The sequence below is a fragment of the Tachyglossus aculeatus genome, chromosome X3 (assembly GCF_015852505.1).
Source record: "Tachyglossus aculeatus isolate mTacAcu1 chromosome X3, mTacAcu1.pri, whole genome shotgun sequence".
Classification (NCBI taxonomy): domain Eukaryota; kingdom Metazoa; phylum Chordata; class Mammalia; order Monotremata; family Tachyglossidae; genus Tachyglossus; species Tachyglossus aculeatus.
In genome coordinates this window covers 22,809,015-22,827,761 of record NC_052099.1, presented here as the reverse complement: position 1 = coordinate 22,827,761, position 18,747 = coordinate 22,809,015, and the positions used below count along the sequence as shown (strand labels likewise).

General features: G+C 41.7%; 1 protein-coding gene across 3 annotated transcripts in view; it reads left to right on the top strand.

The window, feature by feature from the left end:
• The window catches only part of TRIO (trio Rho guanine nucleotide exchange factor), a 396,910-nt gene that overhangs the window by 243,957 nt on the left and 134,206 nt on the right, over positions 1-18,747 (top strand). For all 3 annotated transcript variants that reach the window (XM_038770376.1, XM_038770377.1, XM_038770378.1), the window contains 4 exons: positions 10,896-11,065; positions 12,168-12,342; positions 16,455-16,650; positions 17,949-18,115. In XM_038770376.1, the coding sequence (XP_038626304.1) occupies positions 10,896-11,065; positions 12,168-12,342; positions 16,455-16,650; positions 17,949-18,115 (708 nt within the window). The remainder of the gene's footprint in view (positions 1-10,895; positions 11,066-12,167; positions 12,343-16,454; positions 16,651-17,948; positions 18,116-18,747) is intronic.

The following is an 18,747-nucleotide window of genomic DNA, read 5'->3' as shown; positions in this document are numbered from 1 at the left end:
AGCCTCACTGGCAACCTGATCTTAAAATGGAATTTTACCTGTGAGGCTATAGGGAGAAGAGAAAAACCTGCAAATAAATCCAAATAAATTCTGCTTGTTCTTGTCTTATGTACTGTGCATTATTGGAAGTTGTTTGTAGATTGAGGATTTTCTTCTAATAGTTCAGGTATCCACTTGAGGTCATTTAAATTGTAATCCTGTATTTTGTGATATTATCTGGTTGCCATTTTTTTTAAGCTACTTGTCAAACACTGGCTGTGTCAAACACTGGGATAGGTACAAGTTAGATTGACACATCCTTGTCCAGCATGTGGCTCACAGCCCAAGTAGAAGGAAGAACAGGTTTTTAAGCCCTGTTTCACAGTGGAGGAAGCTGAGTCACTGTGGAGGAAACTGAGGCACAGTGCCGGAACTAGAACCCATGACCTTTGACTCCCAGGCCTGTGCTCTTTCCACTAGGCCATACTGCATCCCACCTCTACAGTGGTCCAAATTTCATATCAAGCGGTTATCTTAGCATTAGAAAGAAGGGATTGTTGGCTGTAAAACCTTTATTGCATGTAATTATTTCAAGTATTTTCTAGTATATGCTTTTTTATAGTGTTTCTAAATTCAAAGCTCAAAATAACCTGAAAACCAAGATTAAACACGGGGTTTAGAGAGTACTGGTTGCTTAGAAGTAAGCATATTTATCTAGGATGTGATAAACTTACCCTAATTGCTCATTCCCTCTTTCAGTGCTCTGCACACAGTAAGCGCTCTATAAATGAGATTACTTGATTGATTGATCTGCCCTCTCCTTCCTATCCTCTTGCCCCCTCCCTGCCCTACTGGACCTTGGTCCCACTGTTGTTCCCAGCCACTTCAAGCGGCCTAGTCTATTGGAAAAGCGCATGCCTGGAAGTCAGAGGGCCTGTGTTCTAATCCTGCCTCTACCACTTGTCCGCTATGTGACCTAGGGCAAGTCATTTAACTTTGCCTTAGTTTTCTCATCTGTAAAACGGGGATTCCGTACCTGTTTTCCCTCATAGTTAGACTGGGAGTCCATGTGGGATGGGGACTTGTATCTGTCCTAATTACCTTTGTCTATCCCGCACTTAGTACAGGGCTCAGCATAGTTGTGCTTAACAAATAGCACAATTATTATTTTTTTAATGGCATTTGTTAAGCGATTACTATGTGCCAATCACTGTACTAAACTCTGGGGTTGATACGAGCTAATTAGGTTGCACACAGTCTCATTTTACAGATGAAGTAATTTGAGGTACAGAGAAGTTATTGTCATTAATGTTACTTATCCTTATCGCCATAAATCTCGTAATTATTATCTATACTTGTCAATCACATTGTAGGCCATGGAACTTGCATTTTTTCTTGAATTGTATTTTTGTGGTTTTGTTCCTCTCCCTGGCCCCTCCTTCCCTGCCCCTGGATTGGGAGCTCCTCAGTGGCAGATTCTATGTCCGACTCTTCTGTGGCGATTCCCCAAGCACTCAGATACATCATTTACTTAAAAGTCTGTTTTCCCCTCTACCTAGCAAGCTGTTTAAGGGCAGGGATCGTGACTACTGACTCAATTATAGGCTCCCAAGTGTTTTTTTACAGTGCTCAGCACACAGTAGGCACTCAACAGATATCACTAATTGATTGAAAGTAGGCACTCAATCAGTATTGTCCTAAATGATGAGAAATAAACAGTAGTGAGAAGTCTGAACTATGAACCTTCATCTTATTTTTCTAATTTCCCAGACCCGTGCCATCAGAGTTGCCAGCTCTGAGATGAATTAGTTATAAAGGCTTCGTAGAAAATCTGTGAGCTGCATGTCATTTTTTTTTTTGCTTTTTGAGGATTAGACAGAATAATTTTTAAAAGGCTGTATTTGAATGTTCTTTAAGACTCTCATTTGAAGAGAGGGAACAAATTTGCGTGAATTTATTCTGTGTAATCAGAACCAAGAAGGCAAGCATCATACAGATATTAAAAATGCAGAAGACATCTGTCATTTCCAGAAAAATCTAGGTGTAGATCTAACTCGTTTGTACTTCAATAAAATTTGACTCACTGAGTCAAGAGAGGGGGTATTCCGGAGGAAATGTTGAAAACTCCAAGTCTTATGACATGTCAGTTTTATTTTAGCATGGTGTAAGGCTTTGTTCATTCCCCTGCAGATCAAATTCTCCCTCTTTATATTAAGCTCTGTCATTGTTAGCAGTAGAGTGTGAAAAAGTAGGAGGTAAGAGTCATGTCTGGATTGTAAACTTGCTGTGGGCAGGGAACGTATCTACCAACTCTGTTGTACTCTCCCAAGTACTTAGTAAAGAGTTCTGCACATAATAAGCAATCAGTAAATGCCATCAGTTGATTGATTGGCCATCAGAAATTAATAGGGCTTGAAGAAGTGATGTGTTGCTTTCGGAATAATTTCCAGTGATGTTCACAAAACCGTAGGCCAGCAGAATAACATACTACATTTCTGTTGCTTTCAATTTCAGTTCATAGAAAGGGGTTCCAGGTCAAGCACTGTCAAAGTAGAAGTAAATTCATTTTTGCTCTAGCACAGGTTTTCAGTACACAGTTTGGCTAGACTCTGGTTTGGGAGGTAGGGAACATTTTTCCGAAAGCACAAGCCTGTTTGGGCTTGATGTGCCACGTGATCGAAGAAACTTGCTTGTACCCAAGTCTGTGTGTGCATGACGTCCGAATGGGTGAGCACTGAATCCTGGGCTTTTCTTAATCTTTTGCAGTCATTCGATGGTATTAAGGGCTTACTATGTTCAAAATAATAATAATAATATTATAATAATGATAATAATGGTACTTCTTAAAAGCTTAGTATTTGTTAAGCACTTGCTATGTGCCAAGCACTGTTCTAAGCACTCGGGTCGATGCAAGTTAATCAGGTTGGACACAGTCCCTGTCCCACATGGGGCTCACATTCTTAATCCCCATTTTACAGGTGATGTAACTGAGGCCCAGAGAAGGAAAGTGACTTGCCCAAGGTCACATAGCAGCCAAGTGGCAGAGCTGGAATTAGAACCCTTGACCTTGTGACCCCCAGGCTCATGCTCTGTCCACTAGTCCACACCACTTCACTAAGTGCTCAGGAGAGTAATACAACAGAATCGGTAAATACATTCCCTGCTCATAAGGGGTCTATGGTATAGAGGAACTTACAGTCTAGAGGGAGCTGACAGTCTAGATTTTCACAAGAGTGCAGCATGTGCACTATCGGAGAACTGGATATATTCTCAAATTTTGGCTCTTACACAAATGCAGTCTGCCCTGTGGCAAATTTAGTTAACACTGTATAAAAAGAGAAGCTCCTAAATAGCAGGTAATGCTCTGGTGGAGGGGTCAGGTGATGGAGGCCTCGGCCTGACAGACCAAGGCCATCTGCATGAGAAGCAGCATGGCTCAGTGGAAAGAGCCTGGCCTTTGGAGTCAGAGGTCGTGGGTTCAAATCCCGGCTCTGCCAATTGTCAGCTGTGTGACTTTGGGCAAGTCACTTCACTTCTCTGGGCCTCAGTTACCTCATCTGTAAAATGGGGATTAAGACTGTGAGCCCCCCATGGGACAACTTGATCGCCTTGTAATTTCCCCAGTGCTTAGAACAGTGCTTTGCACATAGTAAGTGCTTAATAAACGCCATCATTATTATCATCTGACATAGCCCGTCTGTAGTGAAGCTGAGAAGCAGCGTGACCTAGTGGATAGATCATGGACCTGGGTTCTAATCCCAGCTCTGCCACTTGCCTGCTGTGTGACTTTGGGCAAGTCACTTCACTTATCTGTGCCTCAGTTACCTCATTTGTAAAATGGGGATTAAGAGTATGAGCCCCAAGTGGGACAGGAACTGTGTCCAACCTGATTAGCTTGTATCTACTCCAGCGCTTAGAACAGTGTTTGACACATAGTAAGCGCCTAACAAATGCCGCTGTTATTAGTGGCCATAGGATCCCAGCGTCCTTAAACGTTTGCCCATATTTTCATCCAGTGAATGCTGTTGCCATCAATGATGCTTTCCTAATATTGTTTTAACTTTGCCATGAGGGCATGCATTCCCAAAGCAATGAGTGGAAACATTTGTGAAAACATTTGGTGTCTTAATTGTCCCAAACCAAACATTAATTTCTATCAAAACATTTCATTGCCAAACAAATATTTTCAGCAGAAACAAAGAGAATCTTAATAATGGTAATAGATAAAAGAGGCTACGGCTAATGTGCTTTTGCCTCATTTTTACATTAGGAGGAAAAACAAATAGAATCTGCCATTGCGGAACTCCCAATCTGGGGCGGGGAGGGAGGGGCTGGGGAGAAGAATAAAGCCACAAAAATACAATTAAATAAAAATTCAATAAAAAGTGCAAGTTCCATGGCCTAAAATGTGATTGACAAGTATAGATATTAACCACGAGATTTATGGCAATAAAGATAAGTAATGATAACTTCTCTGTTCTGTACTAAACAGTAAATAGTAATAATCTTGCATGGATTATTTTATCTAAATAAAAGTTTTTCAGTTGAGGGCCTATGCTGGTAGGAATATCAAAAATGCCAATTTGAATTAACAGCTGTCAGCAGCGACGCAGTTAGGCACAGTGACGTCTAGGCAACTAAACTCTAGGCCAGAAAATGTGTTGTTGAAGGTCTCAAAATAACCTCGTCAGATTGTATATGCTATGTGTGGAGAATTGTCAGTTGCTGGTTAAATTTGCCTTTTCTTTCCCCTTTTTAAAGTGACAATATTTAGCAGTTGCTGTCCAGTATGGCTGAATCGAATCACCTCACCATTTGGTTGGCATGGTGTTTTGATTTCCATTTCTTTGTCCAGTGAAGAAAGGATAGAACTTTCCCTTGTGTATTGTTAATGTTGAACAGGCAAAGAACGAATTCACAACTTTTTTGTAGAAACTACTGATCTAGGTGGATGCGAAAGGCATCCTTGGGCATGTGCTTAATCTGCTTTGCATGTTGCCCCTGGAGAGAACACTACACTTGCCATGCAGAATTGAACTTGAGGTCTTTTGTTTTTCTATTACCATTATTAAGCACCTATTATGTCCTAAGCACTGAGCACAGACCCTGTTCTACATAATGCTCATGGTCTTATCCCCATTTTACAGATGAGGAAATTGAGGCACAGAGAGATCGAGTAATGTTTTCAAGGTCACACAGAGGGTCAGTGGCATAGCTGGAACTCGAACCTGGGGCTCTTGACGCCTAGTTTGGTGCTCTTTTCATTGGACTATGCTGCTTTGCAGGCTTGGAAATAGGAGTTTGAAACCTGAGAACCCATGTTTATACATTTCACTTTAGCCAGGAAGAGCAGCAACAGTGAGAATGAAGGTGGGTGCTTTTGAAACCAGGAGTACCTGGATGCCAATTTTTTGTTTTTCAAAGACAGAGGAAATGAATGACTGAAAAATGAATTTGTGGAAGGTCTGGTCACATGATCAGTGTCTTTTATGAGGAAGCCCAAGAGTGGTTTCGAGGATATGGGGACATGGCTCTTGGTTTCTCGTGTTGGGGTTGGAGCTTCCTTAATGGCAGATCTGCAGAGGCCTAGCGCACAAGGCTTTTTTAGTGGCTGATCCCTTGTTTCCCTGCAAAACGTAGAGAAGAAGGCAAATTTTCAGACGCTTATACTAGGCCAAGGGGAGGCAATCCCAGCCTTTATGCTGGATGGAGGTGTTGTGAGCCAGCTGCTGGCCATGGCTCAGCTGCCTGCAGAATTGATTCCAGATTTCACACCATTCCTGCCACCTGGATCATTGTTCAGGTGCCCTGTTCTGCCATTCCAAGTCTCTCTGCCTTTCTTCTGCTCTTCCCTGCCCATTTCACCTCCTGTTGGGCAGCACAGGCCCCACTGGGGCTCAGGCAGTGGCAGCAGAAGCACACAATCTAGAAGTTAACGGGTACCCCAGCACGATTCCAGTCCCTACCAAGAACCTGGCATGCACCCTGCCTTCTCCATCCACTGCCCCCTCTACCCCATAGCAGGCCAACCGAAAACTGCCAGTATCCCAAATTGGCTGCCAAAACTCCTGGGATTCAGACTGGGATCTTACGGGTTTTTGGACTGCCTCCTAAATAGACCTGGAAGCATCTTGATAAATCATCCGGTGTAACCTCCTGCCTCCAGGCAAATACATAACTAAGCAACATAGGACAGGTGGATGTTTCTTCTTCCTTGGTCTATGCCCCAACGTACTCCCGACTGCCGAGGACAACGGTGTCAAAAGCGTTTCAGTACGAAATGAAGACGTGAAATATTTGTGCTGTTTGGGAAGTGGAGTCAGTGGACGTGAGACTTCCAAATGGTGGCCTACTAATGACGCTCAAGCCTCCTGGCATATTGACGCTGTGTCATAGTTAACACCTCCCTCCCCCCTTCCTCTTTTCCTTCTTTCAGAGCAAAACACCAAAGTCAGTTCCTTTGTGGTCTCTTAGGGTTGCTGCAGCTCTGTAGAAGGTTCAAAGGTCGAGTTGGCGTTTAGGTGCGGGTGAGGTTCCCCCCATGGAAACATATTGAAGCTGCCAGGATGTTGCAGTGAGTAAGCTAATTTAAAAAAAGAAAGAAGAGCTCATCCACAGGTACTGATGGCATTCTCCCAAGAACTCAGGGAAGCCATTGTACAGGATACAAGCTGATTCTAGCAGATGTTTCTCAGACCTTACTGTATTTAGGTGTGAAGAAATTCAAAACTACACAGATTCATATTTTGACTTCCTTTATGTTATAGACATCAATTTGGTTAGGTTTTAGATCATGTAAAATTCATCTTTTAAAATGTGTCAACACAAAGTTGCAGTATGAGTGTTGCTTTACTGCTAATGATTTTTATGTGTATCATTTCTAGAGTCATTAAGAAATGTTTGTTATATTTTAAACTGCCTAAGCCTATTTCATTTAATTAATTTTCAAAATAACCTTTGAGCCATTCAAAACATTTAGATCAAATTTTCCCCGTGGATTCAGGTACAAAGGAACACTTGTATATACTAGAAGAGCATTTGATCTTTATATCTAATGACAGAGAGGAGTAAATTGCAGAAACCTCATTGTAAGAATGTCATAGTTTCCTGTCTTTAATAATTGTGTATCATCCTGAAGGCTGCCATGATACTTTCCTGAAATGACATGTGGACCATTTATCTAGTGCCAGGCACTGTACTAAGTGCTGGTTGAGACTGCTGGGACAGGGAGTGTGTCCAACCCTCTTTGCTTGTATCCACTCCGGTGCCTGGCCCACACTAAGCGTTTAACAAATACAACAATTAGTATTATTATTAAAGTACCCCAATAGACACCGGTGTTCACACTGGACCCAGAAGATCGTAATCTATCACTCTGCCAGGCCTTCATCCTCATCGAGTGTGTCCAGGGGCTACTGCCTACCGATCACTGTGCTAAGGGCTTGGGAGAATACACCAGAAGTGAAAGACCTTGGACTCTGCTGGGAGACATTTTTCCAAACTGTCAGTCACTAGCTCAAACACTCACCATAGGATGTTTTGCTTAAATTTCACTGCTTTGCCAAAGGTATGAGTTCACGTGAATATTCCCCTTTATCTAGTCTCTTTCTTGTAATTCAGAGTGGTTGGAGAAAGGGAAATGTAGTGCTGATTTTAGGAAATAGAGCCATTTTGAAGGTATGCTGACATATGGATGAGCATAAAGTACTCAGATTTCACCAGTTCTAGAGTCTTTGCTGTTTGACATATTATAGTATGTTTAATATGTAATAACAATAATAATAATAATGGTATTTGTTAAGTACTTACCATGTGCCAGGCACTGTACTAAGCGCTGGGATGGACACGGGTTGGACACGGTGCCTGGTCTATCCAGGGCTCACAGTCTCCATCCCCATTTACAGATGAAGTAACTGAGACACAGAGAAGTGAAGTGGCTTGGCCAAGGCCACACAGCAGACAAGTGATGGAGCCGGGATTACGACCTTGACCTTCTGACTCCCAGGCTCGCTCATGCTCTATCCACTAATAATAATAATGATGGCATTTATTAAGCACTTACTCTGTGCAAAGCACTGTTCTAAGCGCTGGGGAGGTTACAAGGTGATCAGGTTGTCCCACGGGGGCCTCACAGTCTTAACACTACACCATACTGCTCCTTTTTGGACAGTTTCATTAAGCATTCCTCCTATTCTGTGTAGTTACCTCCTCTTGGGGTTGATTAGCAGACAGGTATATACCAAGGGAAGAGTCATTTTCCTTTGAAAGTTTTCAATATGCTGTCTTGAAGATCTCTGGGAAACAAAGCCAAGCACATTAATTAAGCTGTTTTGGATTTGTTTTCCATCTGGGCAACCCCCGGCTGCAAATTCCCCTTTTGCTCAAGAAATTCTCTGGTGCCTCACTGGACAAGATTTGGGTGGGGGAGAAGTCAGGTCATGTGCTGGAACAAGAACTACTCTTTGAAAGAGGGTCTGAGGAGCAAGCTAGCAGGGAGCCTTGATAGAGGATGGAGTCCTGTCTTGTGGGAAGAGCATTCTTGAGAGAGCTGGCTTTTTGTAGGCTACTGAGAGGAGGGGAATTTTTCATTCCAGCTGCCTCCCCCCTTTGTTTCTTTTGGGCAGGGATTGTGCCTTTGGCTGTCATTGTCTTTTCCCAAGCACTTACTACAGTGCACTGCACACAGTAAGTGCTAAATAAATAGCTTTACTGCTCAAAGAAAGGCAAAGCTTCTTTCCTAGCAATCAGCAGTGGATACTCTGGTTGCCTTAAACAAAACATAGCCCAGGAACCATTTTCAGTTGACTGTTCAATTAGGAATATGTCTGAGCTGCCTCTGAGCAACATACTTTTTATTTTGGACAGTGGAAATGAGTTTACACATTTGACACTTCTCCATAATATGGCAAAATTCCAAATTATTTTTTCTTCCTTTCATAAAATGCCCATTCATGATTGACTTCCTAGTCGTGGGTAACATGCATTTTATTTATTCAGTATTTATAATTGACTTGATCTATGTTGCACAGCTTGGTTTCCTATTTTAAATTGTAGAAATCGAATTGTCCCCTAGCACTACATTTGTGTTTATTATTTGTCTATGTTATGTGTAATAGAGGACACATCTTATCGGGCTGTTGAGGAAAGAGTAACTTTCTGGTTGTGCAGTGGGAAAGCATGTGGGGAGAGGGTGAGATTGGATGTCAGCTGGGGTTTGTTCCAGTTCTCCACTGGCCTGCTGTGTAACTTTAGGCAAGCCCGCAACTTATCTGTGCTTCAGTTTCCTCATCTCTAAAGTGGGGATAAGATACATCCTCACTGTACCTCTCAAATCATGAGCCCCGAGTGGGACAAGGAAGGTGTCTGATTTGATTACCTTGTATCTACTCCAGTACTTAGCACAGTGCTTGGCCCAGAGTTAGCACTCAATAAATAGTCTAATTGTTTCAAACCACTGGGTTCCATTTAGCTTAAATGAATTACCCCTTCCAGTGCACTGAATGATACCCTAGGTACCTGAAGGAGTTATGTATTCTTCTAGAAAATGTCCCCTTCTCAACAGCGGCACCAGCGAGCTCAGAATAGGCGCTCCTATGTCACTGGTGTGAGAAATCTTGAAGCCTCCCAATCCCATTTGACCTAGGAAATAATACATCTTAATCTTGCAGAAAAAAGCATTTAAAAATGCTTTTTGTCACCAGTCTGTTGTACTTTTTGAGTTCTTACTATATGCGGAGCACTGTGTAATGGATACAACATGGGCCCGGGAGTCTAATGGTCATGGGTTCTAATCCTGGCTCCACCACTTGTCTACTGTGTGACCTTGGGTAAGTCACTTAACTTCTCTGTGCCTTAGTTACCTCATCTGTAAAAATGGGGATTAAGAGTGTGAGTCCAATGTGGGATAAGGACTGTGTCCAACATGGTTAACTTGTATGTACCTCAGAGCTTAGAACAGTACTTGGCACATAGTAAGTGCTTAACAAGTACCCTTATTCCCAGTATTATTATTATTATTATTATGTGCTTGGGAGTACAGTATATGAAGCAGACACATTCCCTGCCCACAGTGAGCCACATCCTGTTCATATGATCAATCACTTGCAGTTATTGAATGCTTATTGTATGCAGAGCATTGTACTAAGCGTTTGGGAGAGTACAGTCTAGCAATATAACACACACATTCCCTGCTCACAACTTTGGAAAATTAGGTGGCTGTTTCCCCATCCCCTAAGGGTACACAAATAGCTTTCTTAAAGGAAACACTGTAGCTCCTAACAAATTAAAATGGAAAGCTTTCCAAAACGATCATTTTAATAGCCAGAAATGAGTGGCAAAATGTTTATTATAGATATGTGCTGTCCATATGCTTGGTGCCAAAGTAAGAATGGAAAGTGGGGAAGCGGAGCAAGGAACCTCTGGGAGATGAAGTTCAAGATTTTCCTGGCATTCCCCCTGCCCAAATTTTCTAGTATGCCACTGCTATGGTGGAATATGGTCACCCTTCTTGTATCTGCAGCTCCTGTCCCTCGGCAGGATTCTTCCAGCTTAAATTTGTATTTTGCATTGGGAAAAGCGACTTCCTTTTTCTTTTTTTCCTCATGTTTTTATGACACATCCTCTCCCCTTTCGGCTCTGAATGTTTAGCTTTCCCAGCGCAGCAGCACCGGCGGAGTTTTTTGTTCTCGGGTCACTGGCCGTTTGAATCTGCCTGTTGTTGAGATGCTTCTCCCTTCCTTCCTTCCTCCCATCTCTCTGAGAGCACTTTACCACCATTTCCCTCCCAGTGTATTTCTTGTTGAGCCGCAGGACCAGCCTGCTCCCTCCAAAGCCCCTGACTGGATTTGGATTGAGGATTCCCTGCCTCACTGTGCAGTTTTTTTTTTGTTTGTTTGGGTTTTTTTGCCCCTGCCCAGCTCTGGACATGGCTGGAAGAGTTGCAGAAGGAGCTGTTGGATGATGTCTATGCCGAGTCGGTTGAAGCTGTGCAAGACCTGATCAAACGCTTCGGCCAGCAGCAGCAGACCACCCTGCAAGTTACAGTCAATGTGATCAAGGAAGGGGAGGACCTTATACAACAGCTACGGTCAGTTCCTTCTTATTTCCCCCTCTTTTTTGTTTGCAGACACAGGCTCAGAAACTCTGGCAGTGTGCTTTTTCTTTCTCCTTTTTACTTTTAGAAGTAATTGGCTTCATCCTCCTTGTTTAACAACTTGCTTTCAGCCCTCACCCAACTCACTCGGCACCCGCCCAACTGTGCACGACATTGGTTCCCTTTCCCCTTATGCCTACTGAGTTCATGCCACCACTCAGAGGGACTTTTGGTGCAGATTCTTCTAGCGATCCACTCAGCCTGCTTGGTAAAATGCTGTGGCCAGCATTGGTGCATAACTGAGAGTACACCTTCTCAGTTGGAACTTGCTGCTGGGGTGTTACTTAGACTTTTAAGAGCCTTGGTTGTGTAAAACAAAAGGCAGACCCAAGAGGGGAAAGAATAGTATCCCTTCCGCGTAGTGTTGATAACTAGATAGATCTATCCTGTGGGCAGTGGAAAAAGACAAATCTTGTACATTTACTTTTTAAGCCTGGGTTTTGAGTGCTGCGGTGTATTTAGTTTGATTTCTTTGTGCCCATGAGCCCACATAGTTACCAGCCAGAGCTCAAATTGTTCAAAGATGTTGCTGGTAGCCAGGATTATGAAAAGATTTGCTCTTTCAAAAGATGCTAAGAGTAGACGCCCTTTTGGAATGTCATTTGCCCCCACGTCACACAAGTTAAACCCAGTGTTGGTCCTGAAAGGGTGAGTGCCTTTATTTTCATCTCTGTGTAACTAGGGAAAGGCAGATAGTAGAGTCACAGTGTTCAGTTTCATTGGAACTATCACAGAAATTAGTTAGAAATTAACCAGTTATCCAGCACCGCTAAAATTAGGTTGCTCAGGGACAGAAGCACGTGTCTTCTATTTTATTAAATAAGAAAAGCAAATAACCTCCAAACACAATTTTTTTTTAAAAAAACCCACCTTGTTAAATGAACTGAGACAAGAAGTCCAACTTCCTGCTTTCTTCCCTCTTGAGGCTTGTAGTTGCCGGATTTTGTCATTTGCACTTAACAATGTAGGACTTTCTCATTCAATTCCTGTTTGTCTTTTTAAAAAGTCTCCATTTCCCTCCCTGGCTCTTTAACAGGGATTCTGCCATCTCCAGCAACAAGACCCCTCACAACAGCTCCATCAATCATATCGAGACAGTCCTGCAGCAGCTGGATGAGGCCCAGTCTCAGATGGAGGAACTTTTCCAGGAACGCAAGATCAAACTAGAACTCTTCTTGCAGTTGCGCATTTTTGAGAGAGATGCAATAGATGTGAGTGTCTCCTTTGCTTTGTGTCACTCTAGGGGTTTTTTGTCTGTCTGGAAAGCTCCCTGCTAAAAGGACAGATGTCAGGAAAAGCCGTAATAGGAAATGATTCAACAAAAATGAGAGTGAGGAGCACCTAACACAATGAGCAGTAGATACTGCTTGTGATAATGAATTTTCTCTTTCTGTCTCATACCTCATTTTAACCCCTGGGTATATCATCCCTCCTCAAGCCTGGTTTAAGTGAGATTTGTCCTAGATAGGAAGAGATCCACAGTAATAAGTTACTCTCGGATCTAACCTATATAGTCCCGGAAATGTTTTGGGCTCTTCAGGTTTTTGAAAGAAAGGCATAAGAGACAGTAATGACGACAGATGGAGCGATGTGTAAGAAGGACTGTTGTGGGATGGGGAGTGGAGGAAGAGGAGGCAGAAGTAGAGTCTTACAAAACAAAAATCCCCATATCCTATTACCTTGCTGGTAGGTGATTCAACTGAGCAGAGAAGTGAACTGGAGGGTTATTTAGTTAATTCTCTGTTTCTTTTTGTCCAAGGGTAAGAGCCATCCAAAGTAAAATTAGGTCTTGTGATGGCAGTATTTTAGGTAATAGGAAGTCCATTTTCTTTCATCTTGCCTCAGTCCCAATTGGGCTTGTTCGATGCAAGGGCCCATTTCATGCAAATATCAGGAAGCAGTGTGGATTCCCTTTTTTCTTCCTTTAGCAAGGGAATGGATAGTTTCTCAGATTGTGAGTCCCTTGAGGACCAGGGACTGTGCCTGATATTCACCTATATTTTTTCCAGCCCTTAGTACAGCACTTAAAACCTTTAATGCTATGTTTATTACACATTTTGTGATTTCCACATTTATATATTCATTTACAAGAGTTCATAGAGTAGTAAGAATGAAACAAAGCTGTCTCAGAACAATGGTGAAAGGAAATGGTTCAGGTAGGATTATCAGAGATAGTAAACTGCCAAGCTGCAAAAAAATCCAGGCCCAAAACAGGTGACTAGTGCTACTTTTGCTAGCTCTTGTCTAGGGCTGCAATTTAGGGCTCTTAGAATATACTTTCACCACTTTGGTGACCGAGCAGGTTCAACATTAGTGAAAGTTTCCTCAATTTTAACAGTCAAAACTGAAGCCCCATTTAATCTCCCAAACTGGATGTATGGGGAGGCATTGTGGCTTAGTGGAAAGAGCAGAGACAGGATTGGGAGTCAGGAGACCTGGATAATAATGCCAGCTCTGTCATTTGCCTGCTGTGTGACCTTGGGCAAGTCACTTCCCTTCTGGTTGCCTTTGTTTCCTCATCTGTGAAATAGGAATTAAAGTATATTTTCTCCCCTTACCTTCTCCTCAGACTGTGAGCCCCAAGAGCACCACAGGGACAGTGTCTAATTTATTATATTGTATCTACCCCAGTGCTTGGCTCATAGTCAACATTTAACATAATTATTATTATTATTGCTATTATGACTTCTAATGGGTAGAGCATGGGCCTGGGAGCCAGAAGGACCTGGGTTTTAATCATGGCTCTGCCATTTGTCTGCTGTGTGACCTTGGTGAAGTCACTTCACTTCTCTATGCCTTAGTTACCTCACCTGTAAATTGGGGGTTAAAACTGTGAGCCCCACGTGGGGCAGGGATTGAATCCAATCTGATTACTTTGTATCTACCCCAGGGTTTAGAACAGTGCTTGGCACATAGTAAGCACCTAATAAATACTATCATTATTGTTAAATCTGGCCTCCTCACTGCACTGCCAATAGGCTTCAGCTGTGGCTTTGGAAGAACGAGCTCCACATAGTATGAATGTGTTTTGTTCAGTCCTTGTGGCCCATTTGGTTTGTCACCTGGTCGGCAACAACCAACAAAGATCTCAGTTGTGAGAGTGGCTTTTGTTCTGTGGTCCTGGCATCTGCCCATTTAGAAGAGGGCTTCGAGCTCCTGAGACCTTCTGATTGCCCACTTCTAAGCAGCCAAAGGAGGCATAGAAAAAGGCTATGTTGGCTTTTAAATAATGAGGAAAAAAAGGAAACAAAACCCTCACACAGCTTGATTGCCTAAGTCTTCTGAAAGATCATGGCCCAGCTGACTCTTTGAGCGGTATAAAGCCACCTAGTGTGAATGAGTTTTGGCTCTGCAATGAGTCATAGCTCAGTAAAAGAATCCAACTTTTGACTAAGTGTAGCAACTTGGTTTATTGATGTTGGGCAAACAAAAACAAAAAACAAGTTCCTGTTGTTCTTCCTTATTCAAGGGATTTTAAAAAAGTGGTGTCTTTTTTTTGATTGAACATTTTCAGGTGAGTGGAACAGCCATAGACACTCTTTGAAATTTAAATGTGTTGCATTTTGGTGCTTGGAAAATGTTTTGGCTTTATTTGAAGTAGTGTTAGTCAAAAGAAGAAAATGTTCTCAAACTTGAACAATGTTCGATTTCAAACATGGTGCTCTGGGATGTGGATTATAAATTCCAGTCCTTTATAAATCAGGATTCACCCTTACACTAAAAAAAAATCACAGAGAAGGCATGCAAGATCTCTGTTAAAACTGTATACTAGTTTGTTGTATCTAGCTTGCTGAATTTTAAGTGATTGTAGTAGAAATTAAGCTAAATGGAGCAAATACTTAATATGACAGAAAAATAGGTAAGGACCTATTTCCCTTAGTTAATTGGAAATGGTAGTCATTAAAAATGGTGGTGCAGGGAACATTATTTTGGTCTCATCTTGCATCTGTTACAATTTCCTCTCTTATCTGGGAAAATGCCCACATCTGCCTGTCTGTAGGAAGTATGGTGTTATGTTTTTGCTGGAAACTTGACTGTAGTTTGGAAGTTTTTCTTTTTGTTTTTATTCCTCCAGTCTATATTCCCCATTTACAGTGACATTTGCTCTTAAAGACTATTTTTGACACTGAACCATCTTTCCTCCTACTCTTCTCAACCAGACATCTTCAAATATGAATATGTCTCCTCAGCCTCACTTCATCCTAGATGAAATTGTATGTCTTTTACTCTGAATCATTAGTAGCATATTCATCAACCATGTGCTCATGACAAATGGTTGAATAATCAAATGGCAAGGGAAAACGAGGAGCTTAGGGCTGATAGCTGATTGTGACGATGGGCAGGATGTGTGAGAATTTTGTTGGTGTCTAATTGTATCCTGGAGGTCAGGATATTCAAGAGCACCAAGAGTGTAAAATAAACATTAATGCCCAGTGTTCACAGACCATTCACTATGAAGAATACAATTATGTATAATGGAGACAGAAGTGTCTATTTGTAGTAGAAGTGGATATTTGGGATGGAAAAAAAAGTCTGTTTTACATTAAAATGTAATTTTCATTTTAAATCTGATTTAAATACCTTACCCTCCTCGAGTTTTATCATCTGTTGCGGCTCCTTTTTTTTTACTTTATATCAGTAAAAACTCTAGAGAAAAACTTGGCAGAATTTTCCACGCTTATCTAGGGTTCTTTTTTTTTTTAAATCTCCCAAGGTTTCTCTGTGCACCTCCAGCATTATCTATATGCTGGATTTAGCACATTAATACTTAATTGATTTTTTTGGTCATTGGAACCTGTGAGTTCACTATCCCCACCCAAAAAATAGGATTTAGAAGGGGATGATAATACATTTTTCCCAAGTTTCAATGGAAAGTTTTTGCTTTTTTTTCTGGTGAAATCTTGCATTCAGGCTAGTTAGAATGAATGTTTTTGTGTTTGCGTGACTATGTTTCCAGATATATTTGCTCACTTATTCATAGAAAATGCTGTTTCAAAGAGCAGTTAAAAGCATTTATAGAGTAGAAGTTAGGGGTTGTGATCGGCATGACTTCAGTTTGCTGGTATCTTCACTGGAGTCCATCCCATCCCAAACCTGATCATGCTTATGTAGCCAGTTCCAGTAAGGATGAAGAAGATTACAGTTTGCAAGAAAGGTTGCTGAGCTTTGCTTCATGCTATCCTGATTATAACCAACTCAAAGGAAAGGAAACTGAGGTGGAAAGTCAAAGTTTCTTCTGCAGCTGTTTATTCTAGAACTTGCCTGTCTCTACAGGGCTTTTAAAACTTCCATTCTTATGCAAATTTCAATTAATCTCTATCAGATCATCTCAGATCTTGAATCTTGGAACGATGAGCTTTCTCAGCAGATGAATGACTTTGACACGGAAGATCTCACAATAGCAGAACAACGGCTCCAGCACCATGCGGACAAGGCTTTGACTATGAATAACTTGACCTTTGATGTCATCCACCAAGGACAAGATCTTTTGCAGTATGTCAATGAAGTACAGGCTTCAGGTGAGATAAATCTGCCCCATCTTCTCCACGTTCATGCTACTGTCTACCTGAAAACTACCTGAAAACTCCCAAATGAGAATCAGGAGTCACTTGCTGAGGGCAGACCAAGACTGGTGAAGCTCTCTCTGAGCAAAAGAATCGTAAGGAACAGAGGCAGAAGAGAAAAGAGCCCCAAGAGCAGCAAATGTTGTGCTGCAGCATACGGGAAGGCTTTGTGTGTGCACTTTGTGGCCTGGACTGTGGGTCCCCTCATTGCCTTTTCAGCCAGCTACACACTCATAGGTGAACTTCATGATCTGTTTGGTTTCTTCTAATTCAAAGGACATATGTATCTATAGATATAGAGAAACAGTTTTTGTTGTTTCATTTCACAAGTTATCAATTTTCTTTCTGTGCCCCTTTGAGGAGTTCATGAACAGTTTAATGATTAGCAGTTTAATACTGTGCTAAAAAATAATATAATGAAAATAAAACTCCCAAGAAATGCCCTTTGGTAATGACAACCAATTCCACCTACATAGCTATATCTTCATATATAGTTATCTAGAAAAGAACATTTTAGAGTTTTATTTTCATTAGATGCTTTTTTGGCACAATGTTAACCAGATAATTGAATTAATTTTTCATGAATGCCTTTAAGGCGCACAGAAAGAAAATTGATCACTTGTGAAATGAAATCACTGGAAAATGGTTTCAAACTGCTTAGTAGCTCAGGAATGTTAAAACCCTATAAACTTTTCTAATTCTCCTTTTAAAGTATTTTCGCTTAATTTTTATTTCACCAGCAGATGTCACTGTAGGATTTCAGAGAATTTCAGTAGATAGTCCTCTGTTATACCACTTCCACCAACAAAAACACTTGAAAACTATTTCCTTCCTTTCTTTGGTCAAGACAAGTATAAATAAACAATTAGAGGGTAGAAGAAACAAAGAACAGGTTCGGGAAAGCAAATGCAGTCAGTTCAGCCGTAATGCATATTTTCATTACCTGTTTTCAGTTAGAAAGCTGTTGAGGAATTAGGGAACATTCTTCTGACAAAGCGCACCAGTATGGATAGAATGAGATGTGGTGTCAGTAGAGGCAGTGATGCACTCATATGCAGGGTTGGTTAGGGTGTGAGTATCATGGTATAATTTATTCCTCAGCACTAGGTTAATCAAGAACATAACTCCCGCATTACAGGAAAACCACCTATTCAGATTCCAAAATGAAAACCCTCTAGAAGGTGATTCTTGAGACTTGTTTGGGTACTCTCGTGGGTTTGGGTTCACTCTCTTTCTGTTGTGACTGCCTTTAGGTGTTGAGCTGCTTTGTGACAGAGATGTGGATATGGCAACTCGGGTCCAAGACCTGCTGGAATTTCTTCATGAGAAACAACAGGAGCTGGACCTGGTATCAGAGCAGCATCGGAAGCATCTGGAGCAGTGCGTACAACTGCGCCACTTGCAAGCTGAAGTGAAACAGGTACCTGCTGAAGAAGAGAGGCCTCGGCCAGGCGGTCTTTCACAAGGAGGCAGTCTGGTCACTCATGGGCACTATGCACTGTAGCGTAGTCATTATAAAGTGTCACCTCATTGAAAAAGTGTTATTTGTTATAAAAGTTTTGTTTGAAGTTGCTATGGGACAGTACTCCACCTTTCTTTCAGTAAAGGAATCAGTGTTGTAGGAGAGCCAAGACAGTAATGCCAACAGTACATCCTTGAAAGAACACAGTCTGTCTCCTTGGACCGTGCTTATTCCTGGGGTGAGCTCATTTTCAGACTGGTGGTCCTATGAGAAGCACCACTGCCTTGTTACTGCAGTTTGCTTTTACAGCTTGAGGGGGACAAGTTGCAATTGAAAACACAATGTATAGGTACCATGTCTTGTTAATTCACAAGTTTGCAGAGTGATTTTCCCCCTGAAAAATTGCTGTCCTTCTCACCTCTCCAAAATTTACCTCTTCTGACTTAGACTGTTTGAAAATCCACAGCTGTCTTCATGTTCACTTAACTGACAGTGAGATTTTGTCTGTGTCTGGATGTTTCCCACTCTGCACTTTAGGAATGTGCTGCCCAGTGGAGCCCTCTTCTTTTGAACATGACTTTGATGCTAGT